A 16,796-nucleotide genomic window follows, 5' to 3' on the forward strand; every position below is an offset into this window, starting at 1 on the left:
TAGCGTTATAGCGTAATGAAAATTGCATAATTAGATCTGGACCACCCTATATGTTTGTTACTTTTAATAAGCATCCATCCATCCATCCATCTTCTAACCCGCTGAATCCGAATACAGGGTCACGGGGGTCTGCTGGAGCCAATCCCAGCCAACACAGGGCACAAGGCAGGAACTGCAGTTAAATGAAATTGTTTTATTACTCTACACAAACTGCATTAGTCTTATCCATCCTCTCACCACAGGCACATGAGTGAATAGATGATTAGAGGGTTTGGGCCTGTTTCTCCTGTAAGCTAAGAAATTGTCATGTATGAAAATCCCAAGTGTCTTGTTCTGAGACATTTATGCACCCATTGCCAGGAAGAACTTACACTACTATATTCAAAAACCCTTATACTTTCATTCTTGTCTATTCTCCCTCTGAACTGCACACACAGTCCATTGTTATAAATCAGCCTGATTTAAGATGTACTCTATCCACAGCCTGTATGAGCTACCACTGGTTGAGAGAATCTAATAAGGCGAGCACTGTGTGTAGTTATATTCTGTGGCAAATTTTTCGGCCTTCTTGCATAAATCAATATAGAAATCTGTGATAAATATAATGTTTACATGAAAAGCATGCAGAAACCTAACATTTCACAACATTTGGAATGATACTCACTTTTTTGTGGATTGGGTTTGTCGTCAGTTGTAATTCAATGCAGACTCTAATATTTGTCCTTCTGAAAAACAGACATTAACATACACATTACTTATTGAATACATCTTCCACATTATTCTTCCAAGCAGTAGATCATAATACAGATAAACACAAGGCATCTGCTTATAGCATCCATCTGTAAGCTTAAATGAACAATTTTTCCAGAACAAGCCTGATAATTCTCCATTTTCTTCAGAAGCTTTTACAAAAATGTAATGAACCTTTAGTAATTTCAATGAAACTGGAAAGAAGTAGCTGACACAGAAAAGATTTGGATACACATTTAGTCTTAATCCGTCAATTACAATTCATGAAGAAAGAGTCCAGAAATAAAGTCAGGTGGTGGTTTCAAGTTCCCAAAGTCGCCATTTCTAAATGCACTACGCTGTGATGGAACTTGAATTTCTTGTGTCATTTTGGCAAAATTAACTTGTAAACATCGCCGCATACTGCGGTGGGTTGCCGCCCTGTCCGGGTTTGTTCCTGCCTTGCACCCTGTGTTGGCTGGGATTGGCTCCAGCAAACCCCCGTGACCCTGTGTTAGGATATAGCAGGTTCGACAATGACTGACTGACATCTCCACATACCCATGAGTGTTTATGTTTACAAGTGTACTGAAAAGAAAACCCACAGGGATCAACCTTACATATTCCCTTCACAATTGAATTACTTTTACCATACCTCCCGTTAGTCTCAAACTGTTTAGAATTAATCTACATCATTCCTAAAGTCTTTCCCTCATCACACACCATATGTTGGAATCATAAAGTAAGATCCTCCGAATATAAAGTACATTAAATGTGTTTTTCAGTAATGGCCTCATAAACACACTACACTGCTTAAACATAACTTAATTTCTGAATTAATTTCCACTCAAAGATCAATAAAGCACTCTTTATCAAACACAGAGTCCTCACCATGTAAAGTGTAATTATTTTAACTTTTTTTTGGTACAAGGTTGCTACTTGTGTACTGTGATAAGTCCACTTAGACTCCATTTTCTAATAAGGTGTACTTTCAAGTTCCATGGCACCAATGCAAAACCTTTCCTTTAAATATTTCTGTTACACATCTGCCTAAAATAGTTTTTAGATGCATAAGGTTTGCCCACAAAGGCTACAGATTTTTACTCTATTATTTCTTAATTAGAAGCTAATTCTCACTTTTTTTTTTTTTAATGAGACTAGTTGTTTAATTAAGTGATGTGTTGGTGCTTCACTTTGCCCAATAAGACTAATCTAATATTGTAGTTGATGTTCTCCTGAAGAAAGTGTCCACATATTTTGTGGACTGGCATACTGACATTTCTCAGTCCTTTATCATGTAGTTTTACTTAAGTGTTTTTCGAAATAACAAAAATACAGTATTTGCATGAAAAATAGTTTTCTAAATAAGACATTGTCTGAAAAAAAACCTGCATCTACTGCTGCCTTGAAGGACCCCCTACTTACAAATATCTCCCAATTTACCAAATTAATGTTCATCAGCAAATACAGAACAATCACTTTTATATACACTAATAAATAAAAATAGATAGAGGTGTGTGTGTGTATATATATATATATATATATATATATATATATATATATAATGTAAAAGGAACAACAGTCCACGCACTTGCATCTGACCTCCATTTTGGTTGTAGCTAAGATGGATCAGAGTTCATTAGAAAAATGCTGTAGTCACCTTCTAGCTTCCAGGACCTGTCAGATCTGTTTACCTCCACATATTAACGTGACGAGTTACAAAATTCTGTTTAACACTCATAACTTTCCACTGCATGTATCCATCCATGTACCCACAAGATCTTTTTTCTAAACCACTCATCTGGTTTAGGGCATGGCAGACTGAAATGATCCATTTTTTCTTTTCTCACATTAGAGTTGCAAGACATAGCAAGTGAGCACTTTGGAATTTCCTGGACTTCCGCATATTACTGATAAAATGGGTTCCGATCTTCACCCAAGTCAGAATTCTAGACAAGCACAATCTGACTTAACTAAAACACACACACAGATGTACTTTTCATGTCTTTACTGAGCACTTTGAGTAAATCATTCAAAGTGCAGAATGGAGAGACTAAATAAACCCTCAATTTTAATATCCTGTACATCTTCCTTTAGCAGTAGCAATACCCGCCAAACTTTTCCTTGTAGTTGCTTCTAAGACTTGAACTCCACCGAGGATGAATTTTGGACTCCACTGGTTGCGTGTTATTAATTAAGTCAGACTGTGCGTGTCCGCAACTGTGATTTCAATGAGGATCAGACCACATTTTATTAACAACAAATTCAGATAATTCCAAAGGGTTCACTTACGTTTTCTTGCACCTTTATCTGAAGAACTCTTTTGACCTTCACACATGCCTAAGATTCTTTACATGTGTTCACACGTGAATGGAACCTTAACAGTGGCAATTCTAGTGACAAACTGAATAAGTTATAGTCTCATCAGCTACTCTTTAAAACCTGGCGATTAAATTACTGCGTAACAACCTGTTTAGTCCAGGTCTACAGAAAGCCAATTCTACCTTCGGTAGGAAATAATCAATCTCAGGGCACAAATCCAAAAATAAAAGGGAAATCTGGATGGGAAATAAGCTCATTCCCCAAAATGAAACTGACATCTGACAAGACTGGGTCAACAGGAAAGTCTGTCTGTCCAGATGTCTGTACATAAAACCCCTCTAGTTAAGGGTGCACTCACACCATAATTACAAATGAAATGTTCACTTTTGTGATGAAAATCTAACAGACATACGCAGCTGTGAGGAAACATCCTTAATGACTGATGTGCCTGGTTTAAGGGACAAATTTTAGCTCAGACAGAGTACTTAACCAACTCTCTTTTTATGCAACTGGAGCTTCCAGTGTGAGCTCTTCCTACTAGACACCCTCGACAGTGAAGGGCAACAGCCACAGCCATTACAGCCACAAGAGAACTCCTTTGACTCAAGTTACTAATCCGGCTTCTGACAATGAGGGTGTCTTTTTCACAGCGTGTTCACTTCACTTCCAGCTTTGCTGAACCACCAGACAATATTTTAATTATCAGATAGATTTTTTTTTTAAGCTACACAACTTGTCAACTGGGCCCAGTCACTTTTACGGTATTGAAATTTACTGTACAGCCTGTGCCCAAGTGTATAACTGGCTAAAAACAGCAACATAAGGAAGGCATTCACTGCAGTTAATCCTTCTTAACACTGAGAGCCATTGTCTATAATAAGTTATTACTTCAGTCAGCGACATATTTTGGTGACCGAAGGGCTAAGTAAACAATGCAAGGCAACAGCAGCCTGGCTCCAAAAGAGATCAAAGTTTCTACCTAAAAGCAAAAGACAGTCTACATAAAAATGTAATTATTAAAAATAATAATAATGATATAGAAAAATGTGAAAATATTTTTAAATCATAGTCTGGTATAGCTTGCTTGTCCATAAACAAAGCTACAGCAGCCATTCTAGAATTCAAAATATCCAAAATGTCTTGACACAGTATAACAAAAGCATTTAAGCCATGAATGAGGAAAGTGGTGTATTTAAAGGGATCTCGTGTTACAAATAACATTATTAATAAAAAGTGTTTCACTTTAGATGCTTAGCCAGTAAACCGTATGCAAATCTAGTAGCACAGGTGCATTTCAAGACTCAATACAAAATAAACGTTTTTATTGATTTTGTACTTAACACATAGCTTCCTCCTCCATCGACATGTTTATCTTGGCTTCAGAAAATCCACCTGAGTGCTCTCAAGTCTTCTGAGGTATTCAAATGAGAAGAGTGCCTACGAAGGCCCTTATGCTTTTGTGCAGAACAGGTATGTTTGGGCGAGTGTTGCTGGCACAGTAACGTCAACCTTAAATAACCGACAGCATTCCTATTAGTGAGGGATACGTAGATTACAGACCACCCTGGTTATATGCTGACATAATCCCATTGATTAGCTATTTCAGACCACTGAAGAAGATTCCAGACCTGCTCCACAAGACTCGCTGACAAAAGGAAACCTTTGCATACTTCACTGGAAATGTGCAAAAAGGCCAATCTGGGATTTGTCAGCTCTCACATATTGTTTTCACCTGCGCATACTCATACATTTACAAAGTATATGCGATGTTCATCCACTAGTTCAGGAGCATAACAGTCTCACGCTCAAAACATTCAACTGGGGGGTTACATTGGGGCAAGGAATATTTCTTTGGCTAACCTACACGGCAGTTCCTGCAACCTCTAATACAAGTCCCAGTAGGCGAGTGGTTGTCACAGAACACAGCTTTAATGTGGCACTCTCATGAATTCCACAATTTCACTTCTTTATATTTCTCCTACATACCACCTTTAAGTTTTCCACCAGAGTTTAGAATTATCTATTTATTATACATGAAACCCAGCGTTTTTTCCCTAACGGTCTACATTGCCTGCATAGCAATTTATTATATTGCGGACATTTGATGCGAACATTACCTACTGAAAAACTCAAATGTAGATTGAGCCACCTCTCTTGATCATGTCCTACCGAAACTCGTTGAACTTAGTGCCACGCATGCAGCTCTTGTAAAAGCTGTACAAGACCCTGTTAGGGTTGGCCAGAACACATACACTAGTTTTGCCGTCTCCACAGGGACTACCTATTGAGAAGATACTCCTCACAGCACCCTTAAATACCAGATAGCACACATTTGTGGATAACCCTTCTTTCAGAGCCTGACTGCAGTTCTCTCAGACACTTACAATTGAACAGAATCTCCAAGCTCTCCTGCTAGCTATCTACCACACATTTTATGCCACAGGTCTTGTCCCTCATCCAGAAGAATAATGAGGTGTGCATTTCTACCAGACTTACATGACCATCTGAGAAATAAAAGTTTGGCATAGATAAGCTTTCCCACAATGTCATTCCCTACCTAAGGACTTTTAGCACGAAACTGCGCACCACTTGGATCAATTTCTTTCACAGTAAACTTATATTTGTCGACATAAGCTACCTAGTAATTACAGTCTCTGCACACACCTTCATAGGCAATGCCTTTACATGGCCCACCATGAATCAGTTTTATGGCACCATTAACAGTATAGTTCATTGCAAGGTCCTTAACATTGCTAAAACCAATACAATGCACTATGCCATTTAACAACTGAATCACAGACACATAAAAAGGGCGAGTGACCACTGATACAAACCTTTCAGCTGCACCTCAAGACGATCCTACAGTTAAAAATCAACCGGCACACAAGTTCCACAGCAGTACTCTTGTTTAACAATTCACACAAAACTACTACAGTAACAGCCATACCTACTGGTCATGTACAACATGGAGTTAAAAATGACCAAGCCATACCATCCACTGTAGCAAAGAAGGTACACCTAAGAATAAAGATCCACACTACTAGGTCCACCTGTGGTAAACTCTTTTTTTTTTAAACATACAATATTTCCATTACAACACTCTGCCCCCAGATCACATTGATGTCCCCATGTGGAAGTGACAAAGACATACAAATACCTTGGGGTGGATCTGAATGACAGGCTTGAGTGGAGTACAAACACACAGGCCATCTACAGTATATACAAGAAGGGTCGGACTTGCCACTATTTCCCAAGGAGGTTGAGGTTGTTTGGTGTATGCAGGCCACTCTTGTATGTTTGCTGCCAGTCTGTAGTTGCTACGCGGTAGTGTGCTGGGGACATGGTATTAGTGAAGGTGGTGCCAACAAATTAAGTAAACTGATTAAAAAGGAGAGATCAAGGATAGAGAGGGAATTAGGCTGGACTCACTAGAGGAAGTGACAGAAAAGACAGTCACTGAGGAACGCTGCTTACTATCCTGAACAATGACTCTCAATCCCTGTATGAGGTTCTGGCTAAACAGAGGAGCACATTTAGTAACAGACTACAGTAAGACAACCGCATTGCTCCAGAGATCACCATGTGAGATCATTTCTACCCCCAGCCAGCTCTATAATGAGTCACCCCTTAACCAAGGTGGTACTGTGCCCTCTGTGTGCCGAATGGTAATGCGCTGGTCTAGTAGACATCTTTACAAACAATGACAAAATGTGCAATATACTGTGCAAAAGACTGACATCCTGTACTGTGAGATTATGTGCAATTCTAATCACTTTACACTTAGTAAACTCCTACACAATGTTAAATAATTCATGTTATATGTGTAGTTGTACTTTGTTAGCATACCTAAGTTTATTCTAAATTTTTGTTATGTATATTTGTGCCTTTTTTGTCTGCTGCAGTAACCCATCAATTTCCATCAGTATAAATCAAGTTTATTTCTGTCTGTCTGTCTATTACAAGCAACATGACTAACACACAGTTACCTTCTCTAAAGCTCCTTGATCCCTGGCACATTTAAAAAAAAAAAAACTATGTAACTCTTTCACTATTCCTTAGATTCTGCCACCTCTGCAGTGATAAGGTTATTCCTTCCTGTAATGAAGCACTCAGAATGAGGAGTTTCTACAATGATAGACGTTTCCCTTACGTTCTGGACAGGTTGGTCAATCAAGCCAGGGGCAAACCTGTAAACATTCACACTAAAAGGAACCCCACTTGCATCCTGCTGGCCCCCCCATTCCACCTTAACACTCCCTCTCTACCACTAGTCATTAAACAAAATGTCCCCATTTTGAAGACCGATCCTTCCATAGAAGCTTTTTTCCTTGATCTCCTTACATCAATTGCCTAACCTACACAAACTTCTTTTCTGCAGCTCACTTCACAGAGGAGGGCCACATTCCTCACCAGACACTTCCAGCTGTAACAGGAGACAAAGTGTCACTTGCCAATATGTCACTAGTAAAACCCATACATCTGGCCCCTCTGGTAAATTCAAAATGAAACAATGAGCCTCATTCCAGTTTAAAAATCTTACTACATTTTTTGAAGGAAGTGTCTAGCAACATGCAGAATTGAAACAGGGAGACGGCTAGCAGGCTGCTTCAAACAGCATGTCTGAGCCGTTAAAATCAAAGACCTTACAAAGCTTCCTTTACTGCTGCACAGATTTCTGTTTGCTTTCACAGGATTTCAAAGACATTTTTCAAAATAAAAATGGATGCAGGTCGGTTCATTCTCAACCTGGGATTATTTCTCCAAGTCTTAACGACCGACTAACTTTTCATTCTTCCCCTTCATATCCGCACCAATTCCTCTTTCTTCTGCCGACTTTATCCCCTCCTAAATATTTTACCTGCTTTTCCTTTTTCATGAAGGCTATACAGCCAAAACAATTTTTTCCTTTTCTTTTCAGTGTGGAGATAACCTTTAACTTTTTACTTCCACACATACAGCCTTCCATTAGATCACTCTTAACTGCCCTTCAAGACATGTCTGAGGTTAGAAATTTGTGTCGTACTGTTTCTGATGCAACAATGCCCACCTGTGCTTTACCATTACTTACATTAACACACTCTTACATGGCACGCACTTAAATTATGAATAACAATCTTTGCATAAAAACAAACGTCCAGTGCATCAGACTAACGTAACTCCCTTGGCCTATCTTACCTTTACAATGTTCACCTACAGCTACTCCAGCACACGCCTGCTCCTGCTGCACCCTGACGTGCACCACACTGCCAAGCTTGGATTAAAGATTTCCGGAACAAACTTTGCTACGAAACACTCATAAATGCCCCACCAGGCTGACCTTCAGTTACCCAGTTCTTGTTCCGCCTGGTGGCCTGTTGTCTTACGGTTAAAATTTTCTACAAACGCCTTCCATTTTGCCCCTCTGTCTCACCGAACACTTTCCATTTCCATCCATGTTCCATAAGCAGATATACCGCGCTTACCCCTCTACCCCGGCTCTAAAATGTCCAGCTGGCCCTCCCTCCCTCCCTCCCTGCCCGTCTGTCTTGTCGCACACCTGTCGAGCTCCCCTCGCTTGCCTCGACTGGACTCCCTTGGGACGCCTACCTGTCCTCGCAGTCTTTACACTTGATCTGCAACTGCAGCGTTTGGTTGAAAAGAGTTTCGGTCATGGTGAGCTCATATTCCTGAGCGAGAACTTTCTTTTGACTTTCTCTCGTTGTTATATAATCTTCATGTAATGAAAAAATATCCCTTTGGCCGTATGCTGGATATCCTTGCGCAGAGGCCCGTTTTGACTTTGGCGCTTCGCTCGAGCGAACAGCCGTTACAGGAAAAAGCCGGAAGCCGGAAAATGCGTCAAGGGGGCGGGGTCACACAAGCGCGGCTTCCTCTGTTTTTCTTTCCGTCACCCTGACAACGTCAACCTCGCGCTTGACATCCGGTGCGTCGAAAAGATTCTCATGGCAACGACCTCAGGGCGCGAAGCTATCCTCACCTGGCCCAGTTTGACCGTGCTGCCGGGGACAGGTATGAAGAGCCGTTTGGAAGTGAAGGGAAAAGCAAACAAAAAGCTAGAAAGAAACGGCGAAAAGGTTTGGAAGGAGCAGAAGTGCGAGCAGTCTGCGCTGATAAGTGCTTTCACGTGACGTGATTGCTACATATGAATAGACCAATTTGTGAAGCCTCGGGGCGTTATCGTTTTAAAGTTCTGATATTACCGTTACTTTTATTTTATTAAATTTTTTTATAATTTTAACATTTTGTAATATTACCTATTTCTTATGTCTGATGCAGTTAAATAACACTGCAGCTTCATCATTCCATAGTCCTGGAATCAAATGGTTTCTGTGAGGATCTGGAGATCTTTGTAGGATTTCATCCTAATATTGTGCCTGTTAGGGTCTCCCTAAGATGGATATGAAGTTTATACCTTATATAGAGGAATATACAGCATTTTTTATTTTTCTTGTTTTGGACAAAATTAAATTTGTCTGTGATGATTTTACTTAATCCATATCAGTAAACAAAGGTGGAGGCATGCTGTGCTCCATTTGAACTGGAAACTCGGAATTTATGAGTTCCAAGTCAGAATTTTCAACTGGAATGCCCACACACGTTGGATTTCCTATTCAAAAACTTGGGACTGGTCTGTTGTCCAGGTTTATCCGATTTAAGATTATAACATCAATCCAAAATGGCGACATACACCATAAACTTTAGTAAAAGATAGATAGAACTTTATTTGTCCCCAGTGGGGAAATTTGGCCTTTTACAGAAGATCTTTAAATAAAAGCTGTAGTATTATACTGTTTGCTAGCACTTCTGTCTATTTGCGTCTTATTAAATCATACACACAGTATTGTCCAATTTCTATCTGTGGACACATTGCTGCAGTGTTTTGATGCACAAAATACCACATAGGGCATTGTTATCAGCTGTTATGTATTCTGAATGAGCAAGTACAACAACAGTCTTCCTGGAGACATCCATAATGGTTTTCTGAATGTTTTACTGGAACGTGGGCGACTCAAGTGTGGTGTCATTCCCAGCTCCGACATCCAGCTTCTGAGTAAATGTATTACAGTGGCCGCCTTCAGTGCAAGACTTTAAAGTTCATCCTTTACATTTACCTCTTGATACTACAAATGCATAATCGTTAAGAGAGAGTAACTGACAAAACTAGAAACCCTAGGAAAATAGCAGCAAAGTCATATACGCTTACCAGTCAAAACACACCCAGAAATAGATAGATCAATAGATAGATACTTTATTAATCCCAAGGGGAAATTCCCATACTCCAGCAGCAGCATACTGATAAAAAAACAATATTAAATTAAAGAGTGATAACAATGCAGGTGTAACAGACAATAACTTTGTATAATGTTTACGTTTACCCCCCCAGGGTGGAATTGAAGAGTCTCATAGTGTGGGGTCTCCTCAGTCTGTCAGTGGAGCAGGATGGTGACAGCAGTCTGTCGCTGAAGCTGCTCCTCTGTCTGGAGATGATCCTGTTCAGTGGATTCTCCATGATTGACAGGAGTCTGTCTGCTCAGCGCCCGTCGCTCTGCCACGGATGTCAAACTGTCCAGCTCCGTGCCTACAATAGAGCCTGCCTTCCTCACCAGTTTGTTCCTCTTCTTTATGCTGCCTCCCAGCACACCACCACGTAGAAGAGGGCGCTCGCCACAACCGTCTGATAGAACATCTGCAGCATCTTATTGCAGATGTTGAAGGACGCCAGTCTTCTAATGAAGTATAGTCGGCTCTGACCTCTCTTACACAGAGCATCAGTATCGGCAGTCCAGTCCAGTTTATCATCCAGCTGCACTCCCAGGTATTTATAGGTCTGCACCCTCTGCACAGTCACCTCTGATGATCACGGGGTCCATGAGGGGTCTGGGCCTCCTAAAATTCACCACCAGTTCCTTGGTTTTGCTGGTGTTCAGTTGTAAGTGGTTTGAGTCGCACCATTTAACAAAGTCCTTCATTAGGTTCCTATACTCCTCCTGATGCAGCCCACGATAGCAGTGTCGTCAGCGAACTTTTGCACATTCATGTTTTTGATAAAAATTAACCTTTTTATTAAGATACCATTTAATTGTTTTAAAAATATAGCCAATATGTTACAACTTTTCATTTCTGTGTATTCATTTCTCAGCATATTGCAATGATAGAAGACATTTGCATTTATTTATTTATTTGGCAGGCGCTACTGTGCAAAGCAACTTACAAAGGAGGTTAACATAATCAAGTAAAATTAGGCTAGGACATCCATCATCTGCAATATTCCTTAAATGGATAAATGCCCTCCTACTAGTCTTGTGAATGTGAAATTTAAAGTTTTAGGTCAGAGGCCATGATTACGTCTAAATTGTTTACTTCTGCCTTGACTTTTAGTGCTGAGGGATCAAGTTTATTTCTAACACCCTCATTATTTCCACTTTTACCGACTATGATTTCTGTTTTTTTTTTTTTTTCCTTATTTAACTTGAGGAAATTGCTACTAGTCCATTCAAAAATAAAAGTTTAGACATTGGATCGGAAACCCAGAGTGTCAGATTTATCGAGTGCTATAGATAAGTAATGCTGTGGTAGTTCACCTTCTGTTTCGATATAATTTGACCTAATGAGAGCATGTAGATTGAAAATAACAGGCAGATAAACTGCAATTATTGTTAACCTTTTTAGCAAAGTTTCTGAGGTGGGGATCTGCTTGTGACAATTGTACTTAAACTGTCTCAGTAAACAAGGGTAGAGATTGTTGTCACTGCAAGACTTTAAAGTTCATCTTATTTTTTCAAAAGAAGGCAGCCTTCCATTAATCCACTAAATTTACCTACACATGCATAATGATTATGAGAGAGAAACTTAGAAAACCAGGAACCTTACAAAAATTACAGCATATACACTACCTATAAAAGTCTAGAACCATCTGGAAATGTTCATCTTTTTGATAGAAAGTGAAAGCTTTTTTTTATGAAGATATAATTAAATTGATTTTGAAATATAGCCAAGACATTACTAGTGTTTCTAAAGTCTATTTGTTCCATGAAATGATGGACATTTAATTTATTATTCACATATTATAATAATATTATTATGGGTTAGGGTTAGGGTTAGGCATGTTCTCCCTGTGTCTGTGTGGGTTTCCTCCGGGTACTCCGGTTTTCTCCCACAGTCCAAAGACATGCAGGTTACGTGCATTGGCGATTCTAAATTGTCCCTAGTGTGTGTGCCCTGCGGTGGGCTGGCGCCCTGCCTGGGGTTTGTTTCCTATCCTTGCGCCCTGTGGTTGGCTCCAGCAGACCCTCGTGACCCTGTGTTAGGATATAGCAGGTTGGACAATAGATGGATGGATGGATGGATGTATTATTATTGTTAATATTATTGTTATATATTAGAAAATAAAGGGGAAGGCCAAGGTGCACAACTGCATGAGAGGAGAACAACATCAGAGTGCGTTGCGTGAGAAACAAAAGCCTTGCAGGTCCTCAGCTGGCATCTTGCTTAAATGCATGCCAAATACCAATGTCATCTGTAACAGAGAAAAGGCTGGCCTAAGTGGCAGAGTTTCTTACAAAAACTCATATCTGAAACTGGCAAATGAAAAGAAAAGTTCAAAATGAGCAAAAGAAGACAGACATTGGATGGAAGATGACTGGGAAAGCGCAGCATGGTCAGCATTCTGGAGTCGCCTTTTCACTGTTGCAGATGACATTTTATCTCACCAGCCTATCGCCCGCATATATATTTAGTGACAGGTTGTGCAATGTGCAGATAATTGTTGGAATTCAGCGTAGGACTACATGTTCAAGAGAGAAAGTGGTTTATTAGAGCAGAAACGTTCTTAAGGCTATTGAGGAAAACATGTGGTAACCAGGGGGCAATGGCTCGTGGAGTAGCTTGTCAAGCCAGTTCCTCCTAACGACTAGATGGGGAATAAAAGATACAGTCGGGGAATATGGGAGTGTAGCAATCTGTGGACTCAACCCTTCACATACAGGGTGGTCTTCAGTGGTGCGATAGCTCCAGGGAACACCAGAGTGCATTCTGCTGGAGGAGCCAGAGGTCTTTGACTGATTCCATAAATGAGTTTGGGGTGTCACACACGTGTGCATGGGAGGCAGCTAAAGGGCCGGAATGAGAGTGATTCCATACCAGACCAGGGCATGGCCGAGTGCACTAACTCTTTCCCTTGCTTTTCTGCTGATCAGTTTGGGGAAATTCCGCCTGACCCCAATGACGTCACATCCGGTCCCAGTCTCTAAGACATCACTTCCAGTTCCGGACCCTATGACGACGTCATTAACCCCAACTCCCCTTTAAAGCCACCAGAGAATCAGTTCTGTCTTGGACTCGAACCTGTACCCATCGTTCTTGCTTGAAACCCAATTTGCAGCCAGGGAATAGTATGCAGTTGGCTGCCCCAAACCTTTTTGATGTCTCCAGTCATTTCTTGTGACAGAGGATAAATGGCATCATCACCCTCTGACATTCTAATTGTTTTTGAGGTGATTTTTGGGCATTGCTCGCTGACAGACGCACATTTATTTGGGAGAATAAGACGTGAGGCATCAGAATTTTCCTTTGTTTCTCTGTTTTTTCTTCTTTGGTATTATACAGTGGATTCAGAAAGTATGGAGACCCCCTGTACTTTCTGCACACTTTATTGTGGTGTAGATTTCATTCTAAATGGATACATTTGCCAATTTTCCCCATCAATTTACACTCAATAAACCAGAATGAAAATGTGAAAATATCTTGAAAGGTTTGCAAATTCATCCCTAATCAAAAACTGAAATCTTTCATTCAGAGAAATACTTCAAAAACTTAAGGGTTGGTGGCAGGATTGTCACTCCACCTCACACTGCCCCATTCCATTTGAACTCGTGTGGTGCTGACGTGTCACCTACTGCTTGGCTGCATTTGGGTCCTAAATTGGGATCCTGAGGTGGTTCGTCATGTGGTGGGTGCAGCAACGCGCTGTATCAGTGCATGCGCCCAACATCTTCCTCCTCCTCCTCCTCCTCCTTAATTCGGTACTTTCTAGATACCCTTTTGGCAGCATTTCAGCTTTTCAAGCTTTGCATCCCTGGATTTGGGCAGTTTATCCCATTCTTCCAGGCAGATCCTCTCAAGGTCTGTTAGATTGGATGGGAAGGGTCTGTAAACTGCCATCTTCGGGTCTCTACACACACATTCTACTGGGCTTTGGCCGGACCGCTCAAGGACAGTCAGAGATTTGTCATGAAGCCACTCCAGTGTTTTCTTGGCTTCGGTTTCATTGACATGCTGAAAGGTGAATCATCTCCCCAGCCTGAGGTTGCCTGCACTCTGGGGCAAGCTTTCTTCAAAGACCTCTCCCTATTTGGCAGCATTCATCTCTTCCTCAGTTCTCACTAGTCTCTGTATCCCTGCATTCTCATAGCGTGATGCTGCCACCACCATGCTTCATTATAGGGATGGTATTTGGAAGGTCTGCGGTGGGCTGCCGCCCTGTCCAGTGTTTGTTTCCTGCCTTGCACCCTGTGTTGGCTGGGATTGGCTCCAGCAGGCCCCCGTGACCCTGTGTTAGGATATAGTGGGTTGGATAATGGATGGATGGATATTTGGCAGTTGATGAGCACAGCGTGGTCTTCACCAAACATAGTAAACATTAGAACAATCTGGACGAGAACAGGCCATTCAACCCAACAAAGCTCACCAGTCCTATCCACATAATTCCTCTATAAAAACATCACGTCGAGTTTTGAAAGTTCCTAAAGTCTTACTGTCTACCACGCTCCTTTGGTAGTTTATTCCAATTGGCTATGGTTCTCTGTGTAAAGAAATGTTTGTGCAGAATTTACCCTTAACAAGTTTCCAACTGTGTCCACGTGTTCTTGATGAACTAGTTTTAAAGTCACCGTCTCGATCCACTGCACTGATTCCCTTCATAATTTTAAACACTTCACTCTGGTCTCCTCTTCATCTTCTTTTGCTTAAACTGTAAAGGCTCAGCTCTTTTCATCTTTCCTCATCACTCATCCCCTGTAGCCCTGAATTAGCCTCGTCCCTCTTCTCTTGTGCTGTTATGTCCTTTTTGTAGCCTGGAGATCAAAACTGCACACAGGACTCCAGATGAGGCCTCACCAGTGAGTTACAAAGTCTGAGCAGACCCTCCTGTGACTTGTACTCCATACACCAAGGCGCCATATAACCTGACAGTCTGTTAGCCATCTTAACGCCTTCTAAACACAGTCTGGAAGTAGACAGTGTGCCAGATAGGGGGCGAGTCGTCCCCTTGAACCCTCAGATCAGACGCCAGACACCAGATAAAAGTCCAAATGTTGACTTTATTATAATAAATGTGAACAAGCACCTCCACCTCCACAATTCTCAATAAATCACAGTAATACACAAACCTCCAACTCCCAGACACGTTGTCACCCTTCCTCCCAACTCAGATCAACTCGCTGGGGTTTCCCATAATCCTTTTATAGTCCTTGACCCAGAAGTGCTTCTTATCCCTCAGTCCATTTGACTATATTAACACTTCCGGGTCAGGTAAAACTCTTCTTTTCTTCAGCCTGGAAGTACTTTATTTCTTCCGTCCTCGTGACTGGGAAGTACTTCCAGGCTATACTGAAGATATAAATTGTTGAGCCTCCCTGCAGCGTCCCCTGGAGGCCCCCATGGTATCCAGCAGGGCTGTGATGTAAAACTTCACTGTCCATAATGCCCTGCTGGAACTCAGGGCACCTCCATGTTGCAAGAAGGGCTCCACCTGGTGGCATGGGGGTATTGGCCAGGATGAACTGCCGGCCATATACCACAACAGCTTAGAGTCCACTACGACTCATAAATTCTTCTCATAAGGTGGACTCTCGATTTTCCGACTGCCCGTTGTGTACTTAAACCTAACATTTTTACTTCCTATGTATGTAATACTTTACATTTACTGACATTAAATTTCATTTGCCACAAAGTGCTTGGAGTTTCCCCCCCAAAGAGTTTTCTCCTAAGATCAGAGAATCTCTAAACTATCAAATACCTGTCAGTGAAGAGCGGCTTCCATCAAGCCACTCAACAATAAATGCTTGATTGATGGAATGCTGCTAAGATGGCCGTCTGTCTGACAGGTTTGTCATCTCAACGGAGGACTTCTGAAGCTCTGCTAGAGTGACCATTGGGTTCTTGGACATTTCCCCAACCAAGAATCTTTTTGCCCCATCACTCAGTTTGGCTGCATGGCCAGCTCTAGAAAGAGTCCTGGTGTTTCCAAACTTCCTCCATTTCACAATTACTGAGGCCACTATACCCCTGGGAACACTGAAGGCTTTACAAATGGGTGCATCCCCTTGTTCTGATCTGTGCCTCACCACAGTTTGATTGTGGAGATCTACAGAAGGTTCATAGAACTTCACAACTTGGTTTTTGTCCTGATGTGCAATGTGAATTGTGGGACCTTCTATACACAGGACCACAGCACCTTTCTAACTGATGTCCAGTCAGTTCAATCTGCCACAGGCGGACTCCAAATTCTAGACACATCACAAGGAGTATAAAAGCAGGGAGAACAATTTGGAGTGCAACAGGAATGTTCTGATTACTTCTAGGAATAACAGCTTTTAAAAAATTTGCAAACTTTTCTGAAAACTTGTTGGGCAAGATGGCAAATTTTATCCACAACAGCAACAACATTTATTTCTAGAGTACGATTTTATGTAGCTCAAAGTGCTTTACAAGATGAAGAAAGAAAAAAGAAAAATATAAAAATAAGA

At 41.1% G+C, this 16,796-nt stretch overlaps 1 protein-coding gene across 2 annotated transcripts in view; it reads right to left on the minus strand.

Annotated features, from left to right (window-relative positions):
• Window positions 1-9,055, minus strand: part of sass6 (SAS-6 centriolar assembly protein) — a 38,817-nt gene extending 29,762 nt beyond the window's left edge. The window contains exons 1-2 of one of the 2 annotated variants that reach the window (XM_039767279.1): window positions 8,638-9,055; window positions 665-725 (exon numbers count right to left, since the gene is read on the minus strand). In XM_039767279.1, coding sequence (XP_039623213.1) covers window positions 665-725; window positions 8,638-8,702 — 126 coding nt within the window. In that variant the 5' untranslated portion in view covers window positions 8,703-9,055. The remainder of the gene's footprint in view (window positions 1-664; window positions 726-8,637) is intronic. The other variant, XM_039767278.1, reaches the window with a different exon arrangement.
• Between the last annotated feature and the right edge of the window lie 7,741 nt (window positions 9,056-16,796).

Source organism: Polypterus senegalus, chromosome 10, assembly GCF_016835505.1.
Source record: "Polypterus senegalus isolate Bchr_013 chromosome 10, ASM1683550v1, whole genome shotgun sequence".
In the NCBI taxonomy this organism is placed as follows: Eukaryota; Metazoa; Chordata; class Cladistia; order Polypteriformes; family Polypteridae; genus Polypterus; species Polypterus senegalus.